This window comes from Brachyhypopomus gauderio, chromosome 6, assembly GCF_052324685.1.
Source record: "Brachyhypopomus gauderio isolate BG-103 chromosome 6, BGAUD_0.2, whole genome shotgun sequence".
NCBI lineage: Eukaryota > Metazoa > Chordata > Actinopteri > Gymnotiformes > Hypopomidae > Brachyhypopomus > Brachyhypopomus gauderio.
In genome coordinates this window covers 14005289-14019923 of record NC_135216.1, presented here as the reverse complement: position 1 = coordinate 14019923, position 14635 = coordinate 14005289, and the positions used below count along the sequence as shown (strand labels likewise).

At 47.1% G+C, this 14635-nt stretch overlaps 1 protein-coding gene across 29 annotated transcripts in view; it reads right to left on the bottom strand.

Annotated features, from left to right (window-relative positions):
- Nucleotides 1-14635, bottom strand: part of clasp2 (cytoplasmic linker associated protein 2) — a 47874-nt gene that overhangs the window by 7423 nt on the left and 25816 nt on the right. For 2 of the 29 annotated variants that reach the window (XM_077008903.1, XM_077008920.1), the window contains 17 exons: nt 14580-14620; nt 14217-14381; nt 13828-13848; nt 13036-13140; nt 12579-12605; nt 11093-11260; nt 10717-10758; nt 9879-9986; nt 8741-8803; nt 7974-8080; nt 7807-7830; nt 7424-7668; nt 7252-7315; nt 5146-5309; nt 4973-5051; nt 3315-3458; nt 2902-3045 (listed from right to left, as the gene is read on the bottom strand). In XM_077008903.1, the coding sequence (XP_076865018.1) occupies nt 2902-3045; nt 3315-3458; nt 4973-5051; nt 5146-5309; nt 7252-7315; nt 7424-7668; nt 7807-7830; nt 7974-8080; nt 8741-8803; nt 9879-9986; nt 10717-10758; nt 11093-11260; nt 12579-12605; nt 13036-13140; nt 13828-13848; nt 14217-14381; nt 14580-14620 (1711 nt within the window). Of the gene's footprint in view, nt 1-2901; nt 3046-3314; nt 3459-4972; nt 5052-5145; nt 5310-5912; nt 5916-6350; nt 6408-7251; nt 7316-7423; nt 7669-7806; nt 7831-7973; nt 8081-8740; nt 8804-9878; nt 9987-10716; nt 10759-11092; nt 11261-11971; nt 11999-12578; nt 12606-13035; nt 13141-13827; nt 13849-14216; nt 14382-14579; nt 14621-14635 lie in introns of all 29 variants that reach the window. The other 27 variants (XM_077008907.1, XM_077008922.1, XM_077008914.1 and 24 more) reach the window with 23 other exon arrangements.

Here is a 14635-nt window from a genome sequence, read left to right as displayed (position 1 = left end):
TTACCTGGATGAGAGACACCTGTCCAAAATTGTCACCTGTATAAAAGGCCACCTGCCAACAGTCTCAGTGACACTCCCAACATCTCCACCATGGGCAAGACTAAAGAGCTGTCTAAAGATGTCAGGGACAAAATTGTTGACCTACACAAGGCTGGAATGGGCTACAAAGCCATAAGTAAGAAGCTGGATGAGAAGGTGACAACTGTTGGTGCAATTATTCGGAAGTGGAAGAAGTACAACATTACTGTCAATCGACCCAGGCCTGGAGCTCCATGCAAGATATCACCTCGTGGAGTCTCATTGATCTTGAGAAAGGTTAAAAATCAGCCAAGAACTACACGGGAGGAGCTGAGTAATGATCTCAAGGCAGCTGGGACCACAGTCTCCAAAAAAACCATTGGTAATACACTGAGACGTAATGGTTTAAAATCCTGCAGTGCACGCAAGGTTCCTCTGCTCAAGAAGGCTCACGTCCAGGCCCGCCTCAAGTTTGTCAATGAACATATTAATGACTCCGAGAGAGACTGGGAGAAGGTGCTGTGGTCAGATGAGACCAAAATTGAGCTCTTTGGCTTCAACTCAACTCTACGTGTTTGGAGGAAGAAAAATACAGACTATGACCCTAAGAATACCATCCCCACCGTCAAGCATGGTGGTGGAAGTATTATGTTTTGGGGGTGTTTTTCTTCTAAGGGCACAGGCCAACTTCACCGCATTGACGGGAAGATGAACGGGGCCATGTATCGCAAAATCCTGGGTGACAACCTCCTTGCCTCTGCCAGGGCACTGAAAATGGGTCGTGGATGGGTCGTTCAGCACGACAATAACCCAAAACATACAGCCAAGGAAACAAAGGAGTGGCTCCATAAGAACCATATCAAGGTCATGGAATGGCCTAGCCAGTCTCCTGACCTCAATCCCATAGAAAATCTATGGAGAGAGCTGAAGCTTCGCGTTTCCAAATGCATGCCTAAAACCCTTAAAGATTTGGAGATGATTTGCATAGAGGAGTGGGCCAAAATTACTCCTGAAGTGTATGCAAACCTTATAAAAAACTATAAGAAACGTCTGACTGCTGTGCTTGCCAACAAGGGTTTTGCCACCAAGTATTAAATGATGTTTTACTAGGGGATCAAATACTTATTTCCCTCAATGAAATGCAAATTATTTTTTATTTCTCGTTTCATGTAATTTTCTCAGTTTTTCTTTTGATATTCTATGTGGCACTGTTAAAATAAAGCTGGCATAAAATTGAGACGTTTCATTTATTGTTTTATATTAAAACTTTTAAAATCAGTGGGGGATCAAATACTTATTTCCTCCACTGTATATATATATATATATTAGTGGTGGGCCGTTACCGGCGTTCGTTAATTTGATAATCTTATCGGGCGATATAAAAATTATCGCCGTTAATCTATTCTTAAAGTTAGGTTGGGAATTGGGTCAAAATGGGTAAGCAAACTATGATGACTTTCAACTTGATAGTTTAGCTCAGCTGTATTCCTAACCAAATTGCACAGTAGGGGCGAGAACGAGTTTTCAAACCTGTGAATTACAAATCGTACGTGTGTTTACATGGATACAGCCACGAAGTCGCCAGGTTTGCTTCATGGAAAATTAATTTTTAAAAACGTAAAGTGTTACCGGAGCGGAGCTCGGAGCGGTCGTTTTCTGCATGGTCCTAGTGCTAGATTTGTCGCTATTTAAATATTTCTTTTTAACTGTTAAAACTGCAGAGGACCAAAACCGGCTTTTGAAAAAGTCCCCCCCAAATTACGTCTGTGAGGTTAAATGTACTAAATGTTGGCTTACATTTCAAATATCATGTTTAGCTGAATAAACATGTTATCAACCCCCTTTAATGTACAGTATGTAGGCTTACAAATTCATGTTTAACTGAATAAAACGTTGAACACGAGTAGCCTACATTTTGTTGAGCATATTTTTTTTCTTCAAGTATCAAAGTAGAACAGCTTCCTCAAGCAGTCTTTGATGCATTTTTGAAACAGGAGATGAGCCCCTGGTCACCCTCTGTATTAAGAAACCCTATCTCAAAAACTGACTTTTAATCATTACTTGGGTAGCACGCATATGAGTCATTTTAATATAGATTAATCTAGATTAATTTCAAGATTTCAGTGAGATTAATCTGGATTAAAAAATAATCTATGCCCACCCCTTATATATATATATATATATATATATATATATATATATATATATACATACATATATAAATATAAGATATTTGTTGATTTGTTGTATATATATATTTTTTTGATTTGCATCATTTGATTTGGTGCATTTTTTACACCAGATGCCCTTCCTGACGCAACCCTCCCTTTTAATCCAGGCTTGGGACCGGCACTACTCTGGTGTGTGCACCCTAGTGGCTAGGTTATCAAGCGAAGTGATACTGTGGTTAAACCAGGTATTGGTACTATTGGCAGTGTGGAGAGGTGCCAAGTCACGCTGGAAAATTTTAATTCCATCTTCAAAAAGCTTGTTGGCAGAGGGAAGCATGCACTCAAATTTCCCGGGAGAAATCAACTGCGCTGACTTTGGTCTTGATAGAACACAGTGTACCTACACCAGCACTGGTTGTGGAGACTTCACACTAGACCTCAAGCAGCTTGGATAGTGTGCCACTTGGAGATCAAGGTCCCGGAGTGTGGAGGAAGAGTGGAGAGGCACACAGTGCAAGCTGCTGGTCTAGTGTGAAGTTTCCACAACCAGTGATGGTTTGGGGAGCCATGTCATATGCTATATATATTATTGAAACAAAAATACACACAAACAAACTCAGTCACACAGTGTGTGTGTGTGTATGTGTGTATTGTAACTGGTAACAGACTGTGTGAATGTGTGGAAGCATGTGTGTGCTGGTGTTCCTCTTACCTGTGCTACATTGCCCGTGTTACGCAGGTGGTTCTGAAGGAGTTTGGTGGCTCCGTCCTGAAAGGTTTTAGGCAGTGCCCCCAGGAGCATGGTGAACTCTGGTGTGTTTAACTGGAATAGCGCAATCAGCACAGACTGGGCTGCCTGCAACCAGCAAAACACAAGAAGCAATCTTCAATTCACAAAATACACCACAAAACACAACTTCACAACAGAAATGATAAAGACCTTACTGTACAAACCCAGAACTTTCTGACTGCCTATTAATGGCCTGGAGGTTTTATCTGGTCTATTAAAGCTTGAAAAAAGATCACCTCACCCATGTAAACATCAACATTAGGAAAGTGGATGACATTACGTTAAGAATCAAACGTGTGTATATGGAGTTGGTATCAAACGTGTGTTCGCGTGACCTTTCTGACGTCAGAGCTCTTGGGCTCCGTGGTCCAGGTGATGATGCGCGAGACTGCCAGCCTGGTCTCGCTGGAGTTGACAAAGTCCTGCGGCTCCATCTGTAGCGTCAGCGTCTCGATGTACTTCAGAATGGCCACCTTCACCTGCAAACATCGTCCTCATGTCACTACTAACTCACAGCACAACCGTGTTTTCAAGTTTTAGTGAGATATGGCTTTTGTACAGTTAGCATTTACATCACAAACACACCTCTTCTTTCATACATCTGCATTCTATCACTTGTTCCCTTCCCTGAAACATCAACTTGAACATTTGCTCAACATCAGCATCCATCTTATATTTGGTACCAAATACCAAAGCAACCCAGAGAAAAAACACCATCACACCTTTACTATCCACAATCTATGGGTCTGGAAAGGCCAGAGCTCAGCTACGCTTGGCACGGGAAGATACGAGACACAGCTAGAAACGTGACATGGTGGCAGAGGGTGGGTTAAGTGAGCAGGAGATCAGGGGGTTCAGGAACAACATAGAAAGCACCAAAGCCAAAATGGTCTTAGTCCTAAAGCTCCGCCTCCTCTTCCAGCTCAGCCAGAACACAGTGTCCATTATCTAGTTAGTAACCCGAGTTGCTCCTGTAAGAAGGTCCGCTGAGTGAGGTACTATGTGCAGCACTAAAGAATCTCTCTCTCTCTATCTCTCTCTCTCCCTCACCTTGACACAGGATCAGTTTAGCACTCTAGAAACTTGCCAAAGCCCCTTTTCACTTGATTAATAAATGGGATTGGGTACTACTCTAAGAGTGGCCCAAACTATGATGTCATCACGCCATCCTTCATAGCCTGCGCACTATAGAATTGCTTCCCCTGTGTCTCACTGACCTGTACAGCTTGGTTCCACACTTGGATATGTTCCTGCAGTGTGCAAGCATGCCGTCGCTTTCTTAGGGGAAGCAATTCTATAGCCCCGCCCCCGTACCGGCAACAGCGCCGCCTCCCCGGCTTCAGAGAGAGAGAGGAGAGCACGTCAGTGACGGGGGGTCCCGCAGAGAGGGGGAGAGACAGGGAGGGAGGGATGAGAGGAAAGGAGGGGGGGGGGGGGGGGGGGGGGAGCAGCTATGAAAAACGCGGACGGCGTGGAGATGGTCCACATGGGCGCAGGAACGTGTGAACATGTGCGTGAGATGAAGGGCGTCATCTGGTGTGAACATGTGCGTGAGATGAAGGGCGTCATCTGGTGTGAACATGTGCGTGAGATGAAGGGCGTCATCTGGTGTGAACATGTGCGTGAGATGAAGGGCGTCATCTGGTGTGAACATGTGCGTGAGATGAAGGGCGTCATCTGGTGTGAACATGTGCGTGAGATGAAGGGCGTCATCTGGTGTGAACATGTGCGTGAGATGAAGGGCGTCATCTGGTGCCAAGCGGTGACCTCATGGTTGGAGAGAGACGTGATGCGGGGCTCGAATCTGCTTCACTGCATTAGCACAACGCTTCTGCTCAATCCCAATCTGCAAGGAAGCCCTGGCATATACCTGCACTGCAACCGTGTAACAACACTGCGGGAGGACCTGCTGGCTACTGTCTCGCATCATGACTCAACAACCAATGCAGTCAGTCTCTGTACACATTCAGCCCGACTTCGGCACAGCACGTACCTTCAAGTTGGGTGTCTGGGTCTGGTCCACGGTGAATCTCATAAGAATGGTGAACTGCAGATCGTTAGGGAATGACTCCCTGTAGAGAGAGATGCAAGAAACGGTTGGTGTTTTTTTTTTGTTTTCCGGGTGGCGCTCCGTTGCTGAGTGTGCAGGCTGTTCCCCGCCCCAACCTTGTGACGTCGAGGGCTTTCTGCACTTTGGCCTGCACGGAGCCCAGCAGGTCGGCACCCATCTTCTTCAGCAGCTGGGTGAGCAGCACGAAGAGCCAGTCCTGCAGCTCCTCCTTATGCACTACGATGAAGTCCACCAGCGTCTCCAGGAACATGCTGAACACCTGGACCCACACACACGCGCACGCGTATGCACACACACATTCAATCGAGGAAATACAATCCTGCCTCTAAAAACCGTCCGTCTTGCGCACGGACGTGAATGTTAAGGATACAAAATGAATGAGCTGGTTTGGTGAACTAGCTCTGTGTTTATGTCGTGAGCTTTCTTGTTGATTTACACACACACACTGAAGGATCTTTGTACATCAGGAGTTTGTATTAGTTTGATTTGGACACAAAGCATGCTTCTTTATTAACACAAACATTTATAACATGTAAAACAGATGGATTTAAGATTATGGCACAAGACACTTAGTTGAAATTTTTTCTTGATTTTATAAAAGCAAAATAGCATAAAAAGCAGGAGAAGACATTAATGGCCTTTAAACATCAGCCAGATGAGCGTCAATCTCTGTTATTGATTAGTATATATTAGTATTAGTGTTGCAGCTTGGCCTGTTGGCACTGAACACCTAGAAATCAAATAGGATTATACGTCCCCAACAAACACAGCCAAGTCATTAGGAAAGCAGCTCCGCAAAATTAAAAGCACAAGTGTTAAGAACTGCTGTCAGAGCAGCAAACGAAACAAGCACAAAACTTACTCTCTACAGTTGCACCCAGGGAAAGGCATGGAAAGAAAAAAACAACCTAGTGAGTTTCCTCTTTAAAGTTCACAACCCTTCCAATGTATCAAAACCAAACAAAGGTCAAGCTTTAACTCCTGAACACGGAACAAAAAAACATTTTAACACTGAGATTTTGTGGTCTTGTGTCATAACTGGACATTTCAAATGAATGGTGAATCAATGCAACCTGTTATTTAGAAATTTAGTTTTTCTGCTTAGAAGGAGTGATGGTAGAGGAGAGGGAAGAATGTGAAGAAGAGGAGGGAAGAGAGATGAAGGAGGTACACAGAGAGGAGGGCTTTTGGGGCATCGCACTGGAGGACTTTCCAAGCACATAATGGCAACCGGGTTCCGGTTGTCCAGCCCCTGAAGGACAGGTCAAGGCATGTGAACATGTGGATATGAGGATTATACCTTAAATGAGGCGGAACTGATACCGGATTCTGCCGTGCCGAAGCCTCTGGACTCACGCTGAAAATCAGAGAGAGGGGTGGGCCCGGGGCCCGTCAATCACACTTCCGGAGCAGGGCAATGGCCCGCCCACCAGGAGCAGGCACAGGGCCCGAGGGAGCTCCAGGAAAACGGTGGCAGGTGAGTGAGATACCAACTCGTACACCGAAATAGAGACCGAGCAGGTTAGTGTTGGGATGGGTGTGTGGATGAATTTTTGGCTGCTTTCATTTGCCTACGGCTATGTTTTCATATTCAGGTTTCATGTGTGCTTCCAAAATCAGTATAAGGCGTAATGACTTACTACTCATTAATGAAGTATTCATCATTGATTGTTTTTTATTACTTTTGTATGTTCGTAAATGTCTTTTCCTCAACTAGAGCACCAGGATTCAATATTGTCAAGACTCAATGGTGCTGGTAATAAATGCAAAAGTGATGAGAGCTATTCTGGCACAATTTTAGATTTAGACCCATTTAGAAATGTCTTAACCTGCTGTATGCGGTAGTGTGCGAACGTGTACGTGCAAGTGAGTAGAAGACGCAGAAATCAGCGTAGGGTAGAGAGCACTGGGGCGGTGAGGAAGAGGAGGAGCGGCGCACACGCCCCCGCGGGGGGGAGAAGGCCCCGCCCACATGCCGTTAGCCACGGGCCTCAGTCCCAGCGTTAGTGTGCAGAGCGCATTCGTATCGACCGGAGTGTGACCATGAGTGTGTCCCAGGAAAAAAACAGGCTGGTGAGGCAGAATCCGATATTCGGTTTGAAGGATACATGCAGATGCTTATGTGCGTGTGTGTGTGTGTGTGTGTGTACACACGCGCGTGCAGGAATGCGCCCCACTTTAAGCAGCGTGCCGGGTTGTACCTTGCTGTGTGGGTCCGCAAACATTCTGGTGAAAATCTCGCACAAGCGCTTGAGTTCGACCCGGCTGAAACAGAAGCACAACGCAAGATCACCACAGACCGCAGCTGCTACACGACGTTCTGGGTAGACGTTGGAGAACACGTCGGGGTGTACGAGTGAGCGTGTGCGCTACCTGAGCGTGCGCTGGTTCTTCAGCATGGTCTGTAGACCCACCAGGCCCTCCTTCCTCTCGGACCAGTTAGCGGAGGCGCAGCGGTTGAGCACCTCGGCCACGTCCTCCGTCTGTCGCATGTACGTGGGGATGCTGCCGTTCCGCGAGCTGTACGAGCGCTCCGAACACACGCTGGACGCGTCGCTGTTGGCGTCGTCGTCCGAGTACATGCCGTAAGTCTCGTAGCGCCGCCTCGCCGGCTTCTTCTGCTCACGCACACACACAGAAAGGGGCAGTGGGCCAAAGAGCAGGCACTTGAACAGAGGGCATGCTGGGAGAGAAACGGGGCGTAACACTTAAGGTGAGACAGACAGACAGAGAGACTGACAGACAGACAGACTGACCTTGGTCCGTATATCTCCTAACAGCTGGAAGCGTTAACAGAGTTGGAGGCAAATGTTTGAGGTTTAGCAAAGTGTTAAATTGGTGGCAGGAGACACACTTAATGGCTTAGAAGTGGGATCACTGATCAAATGGAGTTTTTGTATGGAGGGTGTGGGTGTGTATTTACCAGTGCGTCAGCAAGGGCCTCTTCTACGTCCGATCCTGTATTTAACACTCTCATGGCACTGACGGAGGAAGACAGACGGCTCGACTGAGACATCCCCATCCCTGAACCTAAAACACACACACACACACACACACACGCACGCACGCATGCACGCACATTAGACTTACACACGACTAAGTCATGTACTTTATTTAGAAAAGCCATAAATCAGCAAATAAAATCCAGTCCACTCCCATCACCAAAAGATCACCACGTGAACAACAGAAACTTTCAACCACAAAACATACAAAATAAACAAAAACAAATGACACATAAAACAAACATAAAAAAAACTTTAAATGCAGGGTTAAATGCAGGAACGTCACTGGTGGTGAGAGGCTGAACGTGGGATGTTTTGTTAGGTTTAATTGAACTGACAGCAAAAAGCTTCAAATGCAAAAAGCTTCAAATGCGTTTCCTCTGGTCCCTCGCTGAAGCATCCTGACCCATGACCCCTGACCCCAAATTCTCTTCGCTCCTAATTGCTTCCGACGTCCATTTCCAATGGGTTCATCAGTCGTGTCTATTTTGACATTTACGGCTGTTTGCTGGAGAGCGTTACCCCAGTGGTCGGCCAGGACATGGGAAGAACGGCGCTAATGGAGGCTAAACATACAGCATGCAGGTCTGATGGAGGCTGAACTGATAGAAGCACAGTGATGGGATGGAGAAGGTGGAACAGAACGGCTTATGATTAAGGCTCGAGCAGGCCTGGCATCACAGTTCACCTGCTGCCCCAAAGGCATCTGGGCCGTGGAGAGCACCAGTAGAGCGAGAGTAGTGCCGTGAAGCTGGAACACACACACACACACACACACACACACACACACACACACACACACACACACACACACACACACACACACAAGCATAACCACGCTAGTGTTAGAGACCAGAGGCGAGAGCCCGAGTGACTGACCCTTCACCAGAAACAGCTCAGTCACCTCTGTGACACGTGCTTTCAGCAACAGTGCTAAGAGGTAAAAGTCCAGTTCTGCTTGATTAGGATTAGCATACACACAAACTAAAGTCCACATGTGAACCTGATAGATGATGTTTCTGAAAACGAGTAAGAAATGCAGGATAATACATAAATGAAAATTTAGCTTGCATAAAATTAACTGCAAAAGTATTTTTACTTTTACTTTTTAAGTTTGTACTTAATGGCATTATCATCATTGGGATCGTTTGATCTGAGAACACTCGGATTGGATCGGTCAACGAAAAAGGTCTACAAATCAATTTTTGACTTGTAGATGCAAAATTCATTGGCTTAAAGTGAATCATAACAAAAATTAAGCAACTGTGCCATATAACAGTATTCTTCAAAAGTCAATTGTAATTTTGTCATCTTTTGCCAGCCTCTCTTGCAGGGAACTGCTGAATTTCATCTCAAACAGCTGCTTGTGCCATCAGCTCTCAGCATCTGCGATATGGCGTGAAGCGAATCCAGAGCGGCAGCGAGCAATGATGTCAGCAGTGCGGAGACCCACCTGCACCTTCTCTACCACAACCACCGTTCCTTTACACTTGGACTACGGCACAATTGTAGAATGCATTCTAACTGGAACCATTGAATTCACTACCTTAATGGGCCATGGAACCAACTTTTTTTAAGCAAGAGAAAATCAAGCCAGTCTCATGTCCACTGCTTTCAAATGGATGCAACGGTTTGTTTGACTCTTATGAAGTCACACATATCCATCAAATACCAAGCACTCCACAACCCCACTCAAACGATTTTAAACCCCACAAATTCTGCAAACATCGTCGTCCCATCAAAACAGCGAGAGCGTGCCAGGCGGCCCTGTGCCACGGCCGCACTGATTGGTGGACTCTAAGGTGCCGGATACCGTGTCTACTCACCGAGTGGCGTGAAGGAGCGCACGGGACTGGTGTCTCTGCTGCTCTCTCGGCTGGCCTCACGACTGCAGCCCTGACTCACACTAGGCCGCGGTATACGACTACCCCTCGCTGCCCCGCCCGGGGCAAGAACAGGACAGAGGCCACACAAAGGAGAGAGAAAGAACACGGACAAGGAGAGACATGAAGATCCAAAAGTGTAAAACGGTGAAAGAACAGACAAGAGAGAAGTAAAGACAAGGTGTAGACATAAGATTCACATGCAGTACAGGTGAAATAAGGCCAGAGCCTGATGGTTCATGAGAAATATAGGACAAAGCAGTGAGGAAGCCCCGCCCCCTTAGCACAGCCCCACTGTCAATACCTGCTGGACCACGGATATATCAGGGAAAAATTTAAACAACTGTACACCCAAAGTCCATGCATGCAATCTGAGTAGTAAATAGGAAGTCAAAGACAGATGGGAAGGAGAGGACGGAAAGGGACCAATCAGAGGTAAAGAGGGAAGGGACAGGGACCAATCAGAGGTAAAGAGGGAAGGGGAAGGGACCAATCAGAGGTAAAGATGGAAGGGAAATGCTGATCTGGAGATTCAACAGAGCTCTGTTCTCATGTCTCAGCTGCCTTTCATCTCATCTATATTTCTGGGATTCAGCATTAGATCACAGGAACACCTTCAGATCGGTGTTTGAGCAGGTGTCATGAAGTGACTGGGGAGGTTAATGTGAGAGCAAACATGGTCTAAGCAGAGAGCGCAATTCACTGTGCCAGCCAGCGCGTGGACGTGTGGATGGAGGGATGGAGGATGGGGAGGAGATGGACAGAGGGGACACAAACGTACCTCCTTTTGATCCATTGTAGACATGGCTGATATTTGATGGCGCTTTGATTGAAAGAGCAGATTTCAGAATTCATAAGAAAATGATTTTCTGCATGATTTTCTGTCGCAGACAGCCCCGCCCACACACGCATGCACACCCAGCACAGACTCAACTAATCAAGTACAGAAGCGGCGATTCGCGCCCACACTGAGAAACCTAAAATAATCATTTTTGACATTGGAAGGGGAACAAAGTAATGACACGCGAAAACCATATGGTACATTTTTATTAAGCACAATCGTGTTTTGGCTGAGCCATGATCCTGAGGCAGGGACATCGTGGAGAGGGTGGTGCTGACCCACAGACGGGCGCGTGGGTGGAGAGGGTGGTGCTTACCCACAGACAGGCGCGTGGGGCTGGAGTCCCGGCTGCAGCCCTGACTGCGTGGGATCCTGCTGCGTCGCTGTGAGCCGGGAGCGGCGCTGACCCGCTGGGCGCCCGTACTGAGCATGCTCAAAGCCGTGCTGGCCAACACACGGCCCGGGGATCCAGAGCGAGAGCCCGCTGGACACAGAAGGGGAAGACGGAACAGACTGAGACCAGAGCCGCACGCCCGCCTGGTAGAGCAGTGATGCCAGCAGACAGCACAGACGGCACAGACAGAGCTACCATGATGAGAGTAACAAGAGTATGACTGAAAGCCTCATTCAAACACTCACTGATTCAACCCCCTTAGCAAGCAAAGAACCATTTACTTTGTATATTCTAGGGCAAGATTAAACCCAAATGGTTGTGGTGGATCTCAACATCGATCTACTCACAGACACAAAAGTCTAACATGAAGTGTCACCAAGCAGGAAAAATGAGGTGCCAGTGAAGAGCAGCTATGGTTTCTATTGCTAAAGAAACACAAACGTGGAAAAAACTGCTACACACTTTATGCTGTAACAGTAATCACAGCTTTCCAATTCTTTACCAAAAAAAAAAAAAACCATCAACATTTATAAACCACCAGTTGTGAGAATAAACCAAATAAAGGTTATGCAAAAACAAATAAGTAAATAGATAGACAGATAAATGAATAAATAAAGCACCATTAAGGCACGCAGTGCGAGCCAAGCAAAGAAGCTACACACTCTAGCACGTGAGGGCTGATGGGAAGGTCGGTGTGTCCATCAAGCACAGAGCGGACAGACAGTGAGAGGGTGACGCCCAGGGAGAGGTGGGAACTAGAGACAAACGACGAGTGCCAAGTGGAATATATGAAGCTCTTACCACCAACAGGGGTAGCAGACTGAGATCCTGAGCCAATGATGGGGCAGAATTGTAGTGGGCGGGCCCGGAAAAGCCCATTGGGTAGGAGGTGGAAAAGCATATTAAAAAGATGCATCGCGTTATGGGACAGAAACATGCAGGTGGTCAGAGCGCTCCACCGCAGACACAATATGGAGATAAAAACGCCGGTCTGCAGAATCATGAGCAGCGGTGTGAGACGCGCGCGGCTCGCGGAGACGCCAGGCAGCGGTGCACACTGGGACGGTAAGCCGTGACGATGACCAATCACCATGAAGGTGAGACCACACAACAAACAGCGAGATGGACTTCCTAACACACACTCACACACTTCGTTGTTCTCCTCTGTCCTAATGGTTTTGTAATCCCTATGGTTCAGTGTTCTAGAGGCTGTGTTCAAAGTCAACTGCACACACAATGGCACTGAAGTTTGTGTGTTTTTAAGAGTGTGTTTGGTTCTCAATTGTCCCGCAGGCAGAAATGGACTCACACCAACACACCCAAGTGAATACCACACAGCATGCACAGAACTGAACGCACAGTCACACTCAGTCACTAACACACTATCCAACACGTCAGACGAGAGTACCTGGCGTGCAATCAGAATCGTCGGAACCTAGAGGCACAGAAACAGTTGAAGGAGCTTCGTGTTACACCCCGAAGCAGGATGGTTCTACACACACACACACACTCTGGGCTCTACACGGCCTCACAGTCAGTGGAGGCTGAAGCAGGCAGTGGCTGCTGTGTGTGTGCGCACACTTACGGACATTTGTAGATTTTTGAAGATAGCCGATGTTACAGTGTGTGTGTGTATGTGTGTGAACTGATGGACTGAATTGAGTATGATTTGACTGGGTTGGGTTAGGGTTAGCGGTAGAGGGTAGGGGTAGAGATGTGTGTGGTGTTGTAACAGCATTATATCAACACCTAAGGAGAGAGAGTGAGTGTGTGTGTGTGTGTGTGTGTACCACGGTGTACTGGGTTGGGTGTGCGTGTGTGTGAGAGCTTCCCGCAAGTGATTTGCCTTCCACATATACACTTACGCTGGGACTGAGACACCATCTTTGTTCGGCTCCGCCCCCTCGAGTCCACTTGGGTACTGCCTATTCCCGTCGGTGTTGATAAGGGTTGCTTGGTGCGTAGTCGCCCTGGAAACATACAGGTACTTCACATCTAGGGGCATCACCCAGACAAGTAATTCACATTCCCTTGTGTTCATCACTCATTCACTCACTCCAGCACATGGAACGTGTGAATTTGTATTGCTCAAGTTCCCTGCTATTAGGACCAATCCTGAGTTAGTGAAACAAAATAAATACTGACAATTATGCATAATGGAGCTTATTAGAAGAATGAGGGATTGGGAATGCTTTTGGAGTTTTTTGAGAAAGCAGCTGAACAATCACAATCACAGGCTAAATTCCAGCCAGTGCCGCAGTACTAGTATTGACCAGCAGAGAGCAGCAGCAACATTACACAAACACGGTGATGGCTGGGTCACAGTCATGAGATATTTGGTTGCCAAAAAAAAAAAAAAACAAAAACCCCGAAATAAAGGCAAAAGCTACTACAGCAAAGTGAGGAACAGAGGTTCAAACTACAAGAGCAATGTCTTGAAATGAGTGGTTCAAGTCTGCATGTTGGTGTGTCTTCATGTCAGAGTGGACCACCGTGTGCAGCTAATGTAGGGGTCAGACTCCAAGAGGAGAGAGGGTTATGATGGAGGAAGCATGAAGGCACAAGGACGTCAGAGAGAGAAAGGAGAAAACGAGAAACGCAAACAGAGAGAGAGAGAGAGGGGCGCTTACAAGGACAGACAGGACAGATGATCTTACCATCTTTATCAGAAGCATCATCTTTATGCGAGAGAGAGATTGAGAGAGATGGGGAGAGAGATAGAGAGAGGAGCACAGCAATCCAGTTAGAGAGGAGAGTGTACACAAATCATTCATAAAACACGCAGGCACGCACGCGCACACGCACACACACACACACACACACACACACACACACACCATTAAATAGGGTGAGATTCTTTGGACCACTTTCCGTGACGAGCCAAGATCAGGATTAAGTAGGAAGGGCGGAGAGTGAGAAAACGGGAGCTGTGTGCGAGCGCGTTGGTCAGGGTACGAGAGCGTGGGAGCTTAAGCTGAGCTACGACTTCAGGTCTTCATGTAGGGACGGGAGCTCAGTGTGTGTGTGTGTGTGTGTGTGTAGGTACCCAGCGAGGCGTAGGAGCCCGGGGGCAGGGCTGTAGTGAGCCGGCCCGCCCCTCCCGTCTGCCCACTGTGTCTGGCTTTGGCGCCGGCCGCTGCGTTGACGTCCACGTCACTGCGGGACCGCTGCAGGGAGCCTGGGGAGCCCGACGACTTGGAGCTGGCAGGAACTGATCAGAACCCACACACACACACACACACACGACATGATCGTGTTTATACTTTAAATAGATCAGATTGTTTCACATGTTAAGATCTACATCGTTAACATGTAAAAATCAACATTGGTACATTTTGTGACCACTTAACTAACAAACACACATACATACAAACACACAAACATACACACACACACACACTGCCCTCACCTCTGCCTGGAGCAGCTGACCACTTTGATGACAATGGCCGACTAGAGGGGTGAAAA